The sequence below is a fragment of the Sesamum indicum genome, linkage group LG9, assembly GCF_000512975.1.
Source record: "Sesamum indicum cultivar Zhongzhi No. 13 linkage group LG9, S_indicum_v1.0, whole genome shotgun sequence".
Taxonomy (NCBI): domain Eukaryota; kingdom Viridiplantae; phylum Streptophyta; class Magnoliopsida; order Lamiales; family Pedaliaceae; genus Sesamum; species Sesamum indicum.
In genome coordinates, this window is record NC_026153.1 from 2,405,308 (window position 1) to 2,418,310 (window position 13,003).

Consider the following 13,003-nt stretch of genomic DNA (forward strand, 5'->3'; position numbering starts at 1 on the left):
GTATGATGCTGGTTCTTGGTGTGAAGAGGTAGAAAAGACATGGAATTTCACTGCACCAAGGGGGGCCTGCCAATTTGGGATGGCTGGAGGTAGAAACCTCGTTCACACAGTTCCAGGAGAGGCCAACACTTGATGGACAAAATTAATCCTGCTGCTGCAGAGCCAACCAACTCAAGAAATAGAATCACTAATCACATGCAAATATTGAGACGATTATAGGAGGAAAATTGATACACAAAATTATATCCCTATAAAATTATTGAACTTTTACGATCAGATATACAAGATATTCAAGACAGAAGAGCACGAGGATCCTACCTAAGCCTCCCCCCTCCACAACTACAATCAAAACTAATTTAACTTCCTATCCAATTTCCCAATAATGCAACTGTCGAATGTACAATTTACCGGTACTAAACCTGCAATTCACCAGTGAGCAAGGTAAAAAGATGATTGCCAAACCTGTTCTGACCGATTGACCCTGGATTTGGAAAAAGTACCAGGCGTTGAGGAGATACAGTTCTGGAAAATGACAGCAGAGTTCACAGTCACCAGTCAAAAGCAATCCCTTTGGTGGCAGCAAAATGACTTTAAGTTACCAGAAAATCACTGTTTTCCCATGTGCAGATACTTGGCTCTTGCAATTTGCTTTCAGAGATCGACCAGGCAACGAGAATGAGACAGCAATCCTTCTGGAAAGGTACTTCAAAAGTGATGTATCTGGTAAGGTCTATTTAACAGGAAGATGATATTTCCAAAATATGCAATCCAACAGCTTTACTCAGAGTCTGAATCAATAGACAAATATAATCTTGGTCTTACGGAACGCCGTTGGCGAGGAAATGTAAAAGGACTATCTGACCTTTCCCTACTTGTCTTACCAGACCTATTGTCGTTTATTCCAAGCAACAAAGACGCTGCCAAGAAAAGATTAAAGATAATGGAGATATTAGATAACAAAGAGACCCACTGCCGTCCACTAAAGAAGGTTAAGAAAAATAGCCGTAAATCATTACCAGAAAGTTAGAAGATAAAACTGTTAAAAGCAATGCATGACAACAATTTCCTACTTTCACTTCATTATGAAATCACTGAAAGTGAAAAAACTCATCATGCAAGTGAAATCTAAATCAAAAAACACCACAAAGAAAATAGGTGACATCAAATACTCAGAGAGAAAGATCAAATATAAAGTGAGAACCATACCGTTCTCTGCTAAAGAATCCAAGGTAGAATCCTTAGGTTGAAGTTGTTGTCCTGAACTCAGATCATTTGCAGCTGCAGACTCAGCTTGACCCCCTCCAACGCCATCCCCTAGCCTAAGTGAAATCCAGTCCTCAGTACGAATTGCATTCAAAACATCTGGATGGTCCCCCAACTCAGATGGGGCAGCTGATGCATCAGATGGCCTAGTCGGCAGAAATATTTGAAGGGAAGAATCATTGCCGCTAAATGCCAAGGGATTATCTACTAAGGCATCATTCGTATTAGTATGTTGAGAAGTAGACTCAGGGACAAGCGCAGCAGATCCCATGGCAGTCTCTGCAGCCAATGTATAGCCATTAATAGACGATGAGCAATTAAGAGAACCATGCTGCATTTCAACTAAGGCGTCAGAAACGTCCAAATCAGAACCGAATAATTGAAAACCTGGAACTCCCTGACTACCAGAAGGCAATGGCCACATATTCACCCCAAAGTCATCATCATTTGAGCTGTAAAGACCAAGGCATGAACTTCCACCGTTACCAACAGCAGGATTTTCATAATAAGAATCAGTAATTCCGTGCTGTGCAGCTAGAAATGGGACTCCAGTATCTGGTCCAGTGTTCTTGTAAACAGCTCCAGAAGACATGAGTGGTTCAATTTCTTCTTCTGAATCACTGAGGACAATTACTTCAGCATCCCCAGCTGGTCCAGACGTCATTTGATCACCAAATACATGTGTTGGATCAATGTTCATGGAGATTGACTCATAATCAATACCATTAATTGCAGAAAAATCAAGGTTTCCACCACCACCCTGATTAACACTAGCATCCTCACAATCTCTGCCACTGCCAGTGGCACTGCTGCTCATAGGAATTATATTCTGACCATTGTCCTCAAAATTTTCTTCAAATCTGTTCGAAGGTGAGATTCCCTGTATATCATCTGGTTTGTTAAATTCCCAGCAACCCTTGCTGTTTTTTTTAATTCCTAGTCTAAGACCAGCATTACAATCAGAACCAACTTCCTGTTTGATTGGTTTGAGTTCCACTTTTGGTTTGGTTTCTGCCTCCACAGATGGACATATGGTACCGTCAGGCAAATGCCACAACCCAAGCTCCCCAAGACCCTTACGGTCACCCTCTGCCTTAGCACGCCAGGAGCCATCAGGCTTCACCTCAATCTCTGCCACATCTTCTCCACAATTTCGCATCTGTAGAACATGTGAGGAGGCGTAATGTGCATGCAAAGCAGAAAGAAGTGAGCTGGAAGGGATAATATTATACCTTTGATGTGATTCGGTTGAAATATGGATCTATGATGATTTTCTCCAAAGAATAGTTCTTCAGACAAATAGGACATTGCCACTGCATCCACAAACAGCATTTAAAAACATAAATAGGGAAGTAGGAAAAGATAAATCAGAAATAAGAGTTCATTTAGTTACTTAACTCAGAAAGTATCTCCTTTTTCTTAATAAGACAAAATACATTTTATACACAATAAGAGTTTAAGGAGTATAAATGAAAGAATCCTATCTAAGAGGAAGCAACAACAAATAAAAAGGTCTCATATTTACTTGCCTTTCTTGAGCGTTGGTTCATTTCCACAAATACTTCAAGATCAAAACAGCCCATGTGTGCGCAGTGCTTAAATCTACCAGCCACCTTCATTCGTAAACCACTCATCTGAAGCATGAATGAAAATAATATTACTCAGTTTCCAAGCGATGAGCACAATATTAAGCACTTCCAAGAAAGAAGCACACCCACGGGCGTCGCCTGTGCTAATATGTCATCAAAAACCATGACTATAAGATGGATCTCATCCATACATAATGCATACATTTAATCACATATAAGAAGATAAAAAATTCTGATGAGATTCCATTTAGTACCACCAATCTAGAAGGAAATTATATATTGGAACTTAATTGATCTATCAGAAAATATATTTTTGCAGGCATGCAAATCCTCAGAGTTGTATTTGAAACTGACAGCAACATTTCAAAACAGCTAAAGAGGAATTCCCTATCTCAGAAGAACAAAATGGTGCAATTGACAGTAACAACCATCAGAGAGAAGTAATTAGAAACCTTAATACCTTACCAGTGGGCATTATTCAACAAACATTTTTCAGAGGGAACCTCAAAGTGGCTCTATTTCATTATATTCCATCCATATCCTAATTCCATTCATTTAATACCCCTTTGGTGTCGTTGACATAACAGACGTCGTTTCTAGTCTATCTCTTTCTGTTTCTTTTCTATATATGGAAAGTTCAAAAATCATCATATAATAATCCAGAAATTGCAATAGAAAAGAAATAAGGGAGGTTTGTGATCATTTTTCAATCTTTCTACTAGGTAATCTAGTATCCTTATGCATGAAGATAATCAATTCAGTCGTTGTGGTTGTACTCTATTATGGATTTCTGACCACATTCTCCATAGGCCCCTCTTATCTCTTCCTTCTCCGAGCTCAGGTTATGGAAGAAGGAACCGAGAAGAAGGTATCAGCAACAACTGGTTTTATTACGGGACAGCTCATGATGTTCATATCGATCTATTATGCGCCTCTGCATCTAGCATTGGGTAGACCTCATACAATAACTGTCCTAGCTCTACCATATCTTTTGTTTCATTTCTTCTGGAACAATCACAAACACTTTTTTGATTATGGATCTACAGAAAATATTCAAATCATGAATAACCACAACAATCTTTCAGCAAAGAACGCAACATCTAGCAAAGAAATGAAGCACCTAGAAATGAAGGATATCATCTTTTCTTGAAAAGAATACAAATAGCTTTCCCCATGAATAGAATCTTTATTTGTTATCGACTAGAATACATTATGCTCCAGAATGTCTTACATATCGTGTCAGATGTTCCTCCGACCCAATGTCAGATCACATACAGCTTCTCCAATAGATATCTTGGTTTGTTATTACCTAAAATACACTACACTCCAGAATGTCATACATACCGTATTATACACTCATCCAACTATGTCGGCCACAACACGCCAAGTGGCATGCATATAATTAATCAAATTCTGACACATCTAATGTTGTCCAAAGGCATTTCAGGCATACTTCAACGGAATTTTTGTAAGATTTTTGGACCCAATGAATTTTTTAATATATTTTAGAAAGTATAGATAATAAAAACCAACAAAAAATTACAGTATTTTAAGCTTACTTTTTCTCTTTTGACATTTCTTTAGAGAGATTTATTTTGTTCATAGGTCCTCTCCACCCTATTTCCAGAAAAGTGTTATCAAACTGACATACATTTATATATATATATATGAACGGGTGCGTGCTTCACATGAGTACTTATAGCATAAAAAAGATATTATAGAAAATGATGATTGTTGAGCTTTATTATGTCCTAAAATTTTAAAAATATTTCTGTCACATGCCTGCCCTGTGTTGTGTTTGCATCACTGTGTACATGTCCGAGGACCTTAGGTGATTAGATGATTTCCACTCTGAAACTGCAAAACAGGATGTACGGCAACTCAATACCAAAAGCAGAGCACTGTCTTAACAAAGACAAGAATGGACCATAGCATCCCCTAAGCTTGAAAGCCACGGAACTAGGGAACATATATAGATCTTATACCAGCTTATTTTCAAATAGTTACGGTCAGCCAACTATGTTCCTCAACACACTTACATTGCGTATCACCATGCCCATGTCTGAGCATCATAGATGATTAGAATATTTACATGGTGAAAATGGAAAATTGGATGTAAAATTCAGACAGCTTCACACCAAAAGCAGAGCCACTACCTTAAGAAAGACAGGACCAACAAATCATCCTCATCCTCTTAGCATGAAAGTCACTGAAACTAGGCAATGCACATGGATGTTGCACCAGCTTATTGTCTAATGATTACACTCAACTAACTATGTTTCTCAATACACTTACATTCTTCAATTCTTCCAACGCATCTTATAATAAATCACATCAAAATGTGATAGCTCTGTGCAAAACTATCATTTCCTCAAGGGCACACCAGTGAATAAAATATGTCTCAAGCAAATATTTTCTACATTGTGGGCAATCATGTGGGACTAGCAAAAGTTAAAAGAAAATACATGCAAGGAAATTGGCCACCAGGAAGAACATTTCATGACAGCAATAAACAAACTATTAGTAATTTGTGACAGCAGAGGGAAGTTTAAGTGATGCTCAAAGGGCATAGAAATTTAGCAGTGGCATATGGATCTTAACCAAAATAGCACTGTTCCAAGGCATGCTTATTGTTACAATGCTGCAAGGTTAGACATTAAACTACACTGCAATGATTTAAAACAAGACTCAGAATATTCAACTTATATAGAACAACAGACACCCTTTTGTTGTCAAGCAAACATAGTGGAATATACAAAACGTATTGTATATCATATACGTACAACATCAAAAGATTTACTTGTGTTTGAGAAATAAGTGCAGACTTGGTAACTGAGCTCAATAGCAGCATATTGGCAAGAGAACAACAATATAATTGATTGTGCAAGCATTCTTTTCCATACCCAATAGTTTAACCATGCAAATATTAAAACTACTCACAGGACAGCGAAGATTCACAGGAATGAAATCAGCAACAACTTCAATATCACTATCACTATCAGCATTTTCTGTGGCAGCCCCACCACCAACACATCTACGAACACGAGCCAATGCATCCTCAAAAGACTCGCCTTCATCCTCTTTTGGGATCATATTGAGAACCTATTAGCAAAGATGGTCTTAGTACAAATATCTTTCTCCAATCACAAAATAGAGACAAGCGTGGAAATGCCAAAACCTTCCACATATTTCGCACAGTTGTGAGCAATAAATCATTTCTATTTATCCATATAGCAGCAAATCCAGGGACAAAGTGCCATAAGCAGACTGCAATTATGCAAGCTAATACGCAATCAACAAAGAAAACCAAAAAAAAAAAAAGTTCAAGCCAGATAAGACACCCAAAAACAATTTGGGTAAAGACCAATAATATACAGGTATCCATATAGAACCCCATCATCACCACTCCCAACCGCAACCAAGGAAAAGGGAAGAAACTAATAAATGAATAAATAAATAAAGGTTCTAGAAAACTAATTTCCAACAGCATGATAAGAAGTACTTACATATGCAAGGCACAAGCTGGGTAAAAGTACAGAAAAGCCTCGAGAAAACCAGAAAAGTCATCATAACGTCAAACAGGCATAGATCATATGAGGGCAGCATAATCAAAGAAAGTATACCCAGTCTCCTTTACTACTTGAACTAATTAGAGTACCCATGTGCAAGAAGTACATAAAGCAGTTAAAATACAAAAACTTGGAAGATCAGCTGACCTGCTGCAGCGTGCGCCTCTTGACAATTCTAACACCCATACAGAATACGCGAGCATCACATCCTCCTAAGAAGATCTTATTAATTCCATCTCTGGTGCAAGGTGTAATCTGATAAAGAATCAAAATGTATTCAGGACAACATAAATAATCAACACATAAAGTCCAGAAAATGCAGGATTGAAAACTTAAAATGAGTTCATATTGCCTTCTGCCGGACCACAACAGAGGAAACCCAAGAAAGGGGAACACATAAAACGAAAATGAATAAGTCAAACAATATGAAGACGCATATCATCTTAACCATGTGGATAAGTTTTCAGATGAACCAAACAACCGACTCTATCTCATGTTATTTCACATGCATCTATTTCCAGATGTCTCACAAATTATCACCACCCAAGAATAGTAGCATGTTCTTCCTTCAGATTTGGAGATTAACTCTGACAGGTGACAGTGCACAATGGAAAAAAGGATCCATGAAGACAATCCATAACGAACATGTGAGAGAGCTGTGTGAATTGAGTTGAAATTGCAAGATAGTCCATCAAAATTTGCAGCAGCAATCTACCACAGCAAGTTGAACTAGTGTTGCAACATGTGGAAGGAAGATGTAACATATAAAAATTTTGGTCTTAAGGCAGACAAAAGGAGAACTTTCCTTTAATGAACATTGCACATCAGTAGACAGAAAGAACAGTTGTTTAGTTCCTAAGTAAAATAAGATGTTGATGCAGAAGAAAAAAACTCACAACAGGTCCATCATCTCGACCATTTGCTCCCAGCAACTGGGACCCAGGTCTGTTTATCGCCCTCACTGGTACACCTGTTGAATCAGAAAGGCAAAATGTTCCCTAACAAGGATAGTGGAAGACTTTATAAAGGTTGAGAAGCATAACAAAAGCTCCATCAGTTTATAGATCCTATTGCCTCTTCAGTCAATTCCTAAACAAATTATGCTGTACCCTATCAAGCCTGAAGTAGTGCTATACATTCTGGTCACAACAGGAACTAAAAGTCAAGATGATTTAACACTGTATAAAGAGTATAAATGCACTAGCATTTAACATGTTTTCCATGCATAGGTCAAACGAAAATGGGGATGCATGTATACAAAGTAGAATTTTGCAGTTGCGGTTAATGTTTTCATCTCCATGTGAAGGTCAGAAGCAAGAACATCTACAGAGGAAACCACATGCTACTGGGAAAGAAAGCTTTCAATTTCCATTAGATCCAATGTCTACAAGTGATCTCAGGGAAGTAATACCATTGACCTGTAGATCTGCATATTGTGGCCACTGCATCCTGAATGTCACCTTGTCGTTAAGAAGCATGCACCATGCCTAATCATCAATACCACAGTGATCATAAGCCTTACAGCAATCAGCAATCTAAACATGCAAAAGATATAATTGTTACTGTTACATTACGTCCTGGCCAACCTGAACATCATACTCTTGTTTGGACAACAAATCCCTGTCTGCCCTTGTGAGATGAAATGTCTTCTCGATGCTCTGACTAGGATTTGAGCTGGAAAGGTCGCAAAAAGGTATCAGATGCACACAGTTCGAAAGTAATGGCAAAAATGAAATGCGCACAACCAGGAAATACATAGGACAAATAAAGAGGAAGTAGACATCATATGCTTCATAACAAAAATTTGGAAGATGTGGATTTTTATGCAAGAAAGTAGTCAATGGGCAAAAAATAACCCCAGAAGACAATAATCAAAATTCAAAGCTATTTTCTGCCACGGTAATTGAGGAAAAATAATTCAACAAGAAAAGGTCGAAATCTAGAAAATAGAAAACAAATTCGGAGTACAACAGGAAATGACTGACAACAACTTCATACAATAAACCTAAGAGATTTCAGGTTCAGCAAGTAAATAGATTAATCCTATTACACCAATACATCTTGAATTAAGAAATTAAAATCATTGTAAAAGGTTACAGCCTGTAGTTACCCATCTGCAGGTACATTCGTGATGTTCAACTTCACAGGATACAAAGGATGCGCAACCGTCACCCAAAAGCTGCATATTCAAAAATGAAGAATCAACCATATCATCAGGCATTCAAAAGGTTCTTTTAATTCAATAAGCAGATAAGAAGCCAAATACAGCTTGGGATGCACAAGGCACTATAGGCACAATTATATTGTTTCTAAGCAGTTCCTACATAGAATAGGAGACTACCTGCTAAATAATTCATGGATAGGACTTAGGAGAAACAAAAGTTTCATGCTTTTTGCATAATCTATTTGATAGTCATAAAAGAAAGCATTCAATATAAAAGCAAGGTCTTGGTTATGAGTATCTTGTAAGAGAAAAAAAAAGGATAATGTAGAGGACAGCTGCAACAGAAGTCAAAGAACAAAAACGGCGAAAAAAAAGTAATATGACGAAAAGGAGGCACTACTTGCCAATATTAACCACAATCTAGATATCTCTTAAATCTCTTAATGAAAGAAAATTTCACCAATTATAAGCATGTCCCTAAAACATGCTATAAATTATGGTTGGACTTCCTACACATTAAATTCTATGGCAAGCAACAGTCAGAATATTTTTTCCAAAGAAATAGATAGCAGGAGACAACGGAGAAACCTCTCAGCAAAATTACATACCATAACATGCTCAACAGACAAATACCTTATTCTAGTCTGGGGCAGACCTTAATTGAAAAGCACACCTCAAGAAATTATCTTCCCCCCTTTCTTAATTTTTTTTCTTTTGAAATGTTTGGAGAAACAGAAATGACATCAATTTAGTATTGTGGCAAGAGCTCCATATAGGAAATACTGCGTCCCCAAACAGAAGAAAGCAAAACGAAAGCATGTCATAGAGGAGAAGATTAAAAGTCTACTTCCATCAAAAGCTAAAACAAAAAACCATTCATCTTCCTTTAGTGAACAAATAATAAGGAAGCATACAAATTATTCTTAAATAAGATAAATCAACAAGCTCCAATCAGCTAGTATTGCACAAGAAAAAAAATGCAGCAAAATGACAAATCTGTCGGCAGATGATGATGATACTAATCAAACGAAGAGGAACATTGACACTTACGGGTCCGCCCGACTCAGTCTACAAACTTCACAGTAAAAAATATCTGGAGGATTTGGTAGGACACCCTCGGTGGGTTTCTCGGGTATCAGCACACATGCCATATGCTGCCAGACATTACACCTAGGATCTTCGCACTGAAATAAAATGCAGATTGTTAAAAACATAAAGATGCATCACCACAACCAAAGGAACAACTTTGGGAGCACGAATTTTATGCATGCATGAAAAATGACAATAGACCAAAGATGAAGAAACATCACACCAGGAGTTGCATGAGTACATTCTTAAATCCCAATGAGTAAATTGTGTATTACCTTGATCATTGAATCAGTTGGTAGTGTGCTTCCGCAGACGCACCGTATCTTTTCCATTTGATAACAATCTTCAGCTTCCTCTTTACATTTTATGTTTGTACTATCTGAGACAACTTGTGATTTTGAAGCCAAGTCAGCTGCACCAGAGACTTGCATTTTCCTGAAAATTGCAACAAAAGCATGCATTTAAAATCATCTAATGAGGATAGAAGAATAATCTTCTCATTCTAATAACTGGATTCCCCATCTATCCACGGAGTTGGACAACTCGGAATTTTAATTTTTCCACATTTTTTCTCCTATGCAGTTTTATTCTCTATTCTGCTTGTTTTCAATTTGAGCTCAAAGGTAAAAAGTTGTGATTGAAGTACAGTGACTTTCATACTGGACTCCAGATGGACATGTAATTAGAAAAAATTTAATCATAGCTAGATAATTCATACAGGAAGAAAAAAATAATATCAAGATAAGAAGCAACACAGAACATCCCAAGCATATGTTTTGCATAAGTCCATGTAGCAAACAGAAAAGAACACCTGTAAGTGTCATCAACTAGCTTCGCCACGTCCTCCTTACCAACAGCATTTTTCTTGGCCCATAATCCTGAAACTGTTAAGCATGATATTAGATAAATCTGGCATGGCATGCAGTCAAACATTAAGTGCACGGACATAGGAAGCTTGACATAATCAAACTTTTGGGGTCCTATCTACCTAATGTTTCAGTCCCAAGGATGGAAAAAAGACAATGTTGTGTCTTTTTTGTCCGGAAATGGATTATCCGAATACTCCCACAATCCAAATGGTGACTTCAGCAAATTCACTAAATTTGGTTTCCAAGCAAGACTTTCTTTACAAGCAACAAAATAAGGTTGAGTCTTTGAGAAAAAGCAACTTTCAAGAATTTCCTTTATGTTATTGACAAAATATGGTGCCCCGTGTCCTCTCAAGGATCTAATTTGGAGACTTTATTTACTTTAAACAATATATAAACATGAAAGTTAATGATTATTTTTTGCAGGATGCAGCTAATTAACTTCGTCTGAATCCTATAATTGATTCGGTCAGATAATAGAAGAAAATAACACACAGGAGGACATGAAGGGACATTTGATTATGGATACAAAAGCTGCAGCCCAGATATAGCCAATCACACGAAAGAAGCCCCTAAGAACTAATGTGATGTTATAATAGTGAAACTTAAAATTTTCCAATCTTCAAAAGCACAGTCAAGAGGAAAAAAATGCAAATCATCTATTTATAGCAAACTAAATTTTCATTTCCCAATTTTAGCATGAAAAGGAACGGACTGAATATCGCACAACCTTCTGGAAACCAACTTCTTACATTTTTTGAAGATAATCAACTAAAGCATTGCATGCCATTTACCTCGCTCATCGGAGAGAATAGCCAGTATCCGATCAACTAGGTCCTGTGTCAAGACAATGCAGACAAACCATCAAATATCTTGGTTTATGAAAACATTGCACGAACTGATTATGTGAAACTAAGCCAAATAATAGGGTGTTATCACTAAAACAATAAAAGTTTACAATATTACATTCTAAAGGCAAGTAAGGGACCAAGATTTTAAGAAAATTACTCTAAATACAAGTCTCCAGCTTCAATTAAATTACTATGACGCATTAGATATGTTGCTTAATAAACCTGGTAAAGACCATGTTCCACTAAAAAGAAGTGAAGTGTTTGGCAAGCAAATTCAAACAAAATCTAGGCCAATAAGGAAATTATTTTCTGAACTATAAAACAAAAGGCAACTAATCTTTCATTTCCACATCTCCCTTAACCAATAAGAGAAGACAAATAAAGCAAAGCAAGTGTAGAGCAGTTATTAGCTCCTCATTATAAAGATTGACCATAATCAATAATATTTTTGACATGAAACCTGCTTTTTTCCTTGCTTTGAAAGCCCAAGCTGAGTAAGGACATCCTTGAGCTCCTTTATTCGGAAATATGCTAATTTGTCCTGCATAACAAAACGAAAACTCTTCAGATCTTCTACAGAAAGTTAGTTCCCCTCACTGTAACAAGGGCAACAAGTGGGCAGTCAAAAACCTACAATGCAGCAACAGGGAGAAACTGTGAGAATATGAGGAAGTCTTATAGCAAAGGCAGGAAAGAACAAACAAATAGCATGCACAATTGATGGTTTCTTAGCATACATCAGAAGCAGATGGACAATGATTAAATATCCATTGTTGCAAAAAGCAACTCATATCAGTTTTTACATTGCCCAAGCATGCTGCGCATTGTGCAGGAAGACATGGCTCAAGTTCCTAAAACAAGCTCTTCAACTACACAGAAGTGACATACTTCTAACTTATGCAGTAGAACTGCATATCATTTCTGACCTAATGACCAATGACCAGGAAATGTTGGCACCATCATACACTAATGACACAGTAAATTGAAGAATCCAAAAAGAAGAGCAATCTCATAAACAGAAAGGGAAAAACATCAATCCAGATAAACAAATTGAACAATATCCTGAAAAAACTAAATTTACCTTGCAACTAGCCACCAGGTCCATCCTCTTAAACCCCTGAAAAGAATTACTCTGCCACAGCAGACCTCAGCAGAATCAGCAAACGATCAATTAAATTTCCAGTTACAGTTCTCATGCAACCAATCCGCACTGATCCAATCAAACAAACAAAAATTAGCCAAAATCCGAACCATCCACATAATTAGCAAATAAGCTTAATTAAAACCAATCCAACAAAACACGCGCACGCTCGCGCACAATAAAAAAATATATTCACAAGTACAACTCCTCCATGCACTTCAATTTTTTTCAAGGAACTGAAAGCTTACAGTGACACAGCAAAAAAGGGGCAATTACTCCCAAAATTGAAAGAAACAGCGAAAATTGGCGAGTGTTTGGGCGGGAAACGCAACTAAGATTTTGCGTTGACAGGAGAACAAACGGCGCCCCCGCTTCTCCGCCGCCTCTATCTTTCTCTCACACACACATACACACAGTGGTAGGAAATGTGTGTTTTCATTTGACCCCAAAGAACCAACCGGAAGGGGA

General features: G+C 37.3%; 1 protein-coding gene across 3 annotated transcripts; it reads right to left on the reverse strand.

Annotated features, from left to right (window-relative positions):
* LOC105170320 (E3 SUMO-protein ligase SIZ1) lies at positions 180-13,003 on the reverse strand. Of its 3 annotated transcripts, XM_011091035.2 has the most exons (18): positions 12,784-13,003; positions 12,476-12,604; positions 11,855-11,935; positions 11,338-11,380; positions 10,486-10,558; positions 9,950-10,109; positions 9,636-9,769; positions 8,532-8,600; positions 8,008-8,095; positions 7,833-7,908; positions 7,318-7,391; positions 6,569-6,676; positions 5,793-5,954; positions 2,793-2,897; positions 2,496-2,576; positions 1,651-2,422; positions 1,207-1,542; positions 180-917 (listed from the first exon to the last, which is right to left on the reverse strand). In XM_011091035.2, exons 2-18 carry the CDS (start codon positions 12,497-12,499, stop codon positions 778-780), a joined length of 2,526 nt encoding a protein of 841 aa, XP_011089337.1. In that variant the 5' UTR covers positions 12,500-12,604; positions 12,784-13,003; the 3' UTR covers positions 180-777. The 3 variants fall into 3 exon arrangements, with proteins under 3 accessions (XP_011089337.1, XP_011089336.1, XP_011089334.1); XM_011091034.2 differs by having other exon boundaries at positions 1,207-2,422; positions 12,868-13,002; XM_011091032.2 differs by having other exon boundaries at positions 1,207-2,422; positions 12,784-13,002.

Bases quoted from the DNA above. Each gene is read 5' to 3' on its own strand.
- LOC105170320 (XM_011091034.2), bottom strand. From the start codon at position 12,499: ATGGACCTGGTGGCTAGTTGCAAG. The intron at 6,677-7,317 runs GTGAGTTTTTTT...ATTCTTTATCAG, and splicing joins GTCGAGATGATGGACCTGTT to ATTACACCTTGCACCAGAGA. The intron at 2,898-5,792 runs GTGAGTAGTTTT...TTCATGCTTCAG, and splicing joins CTGTGAATCTTCGCTGTCCT to ATGAGTGGTTTACGAATGAA.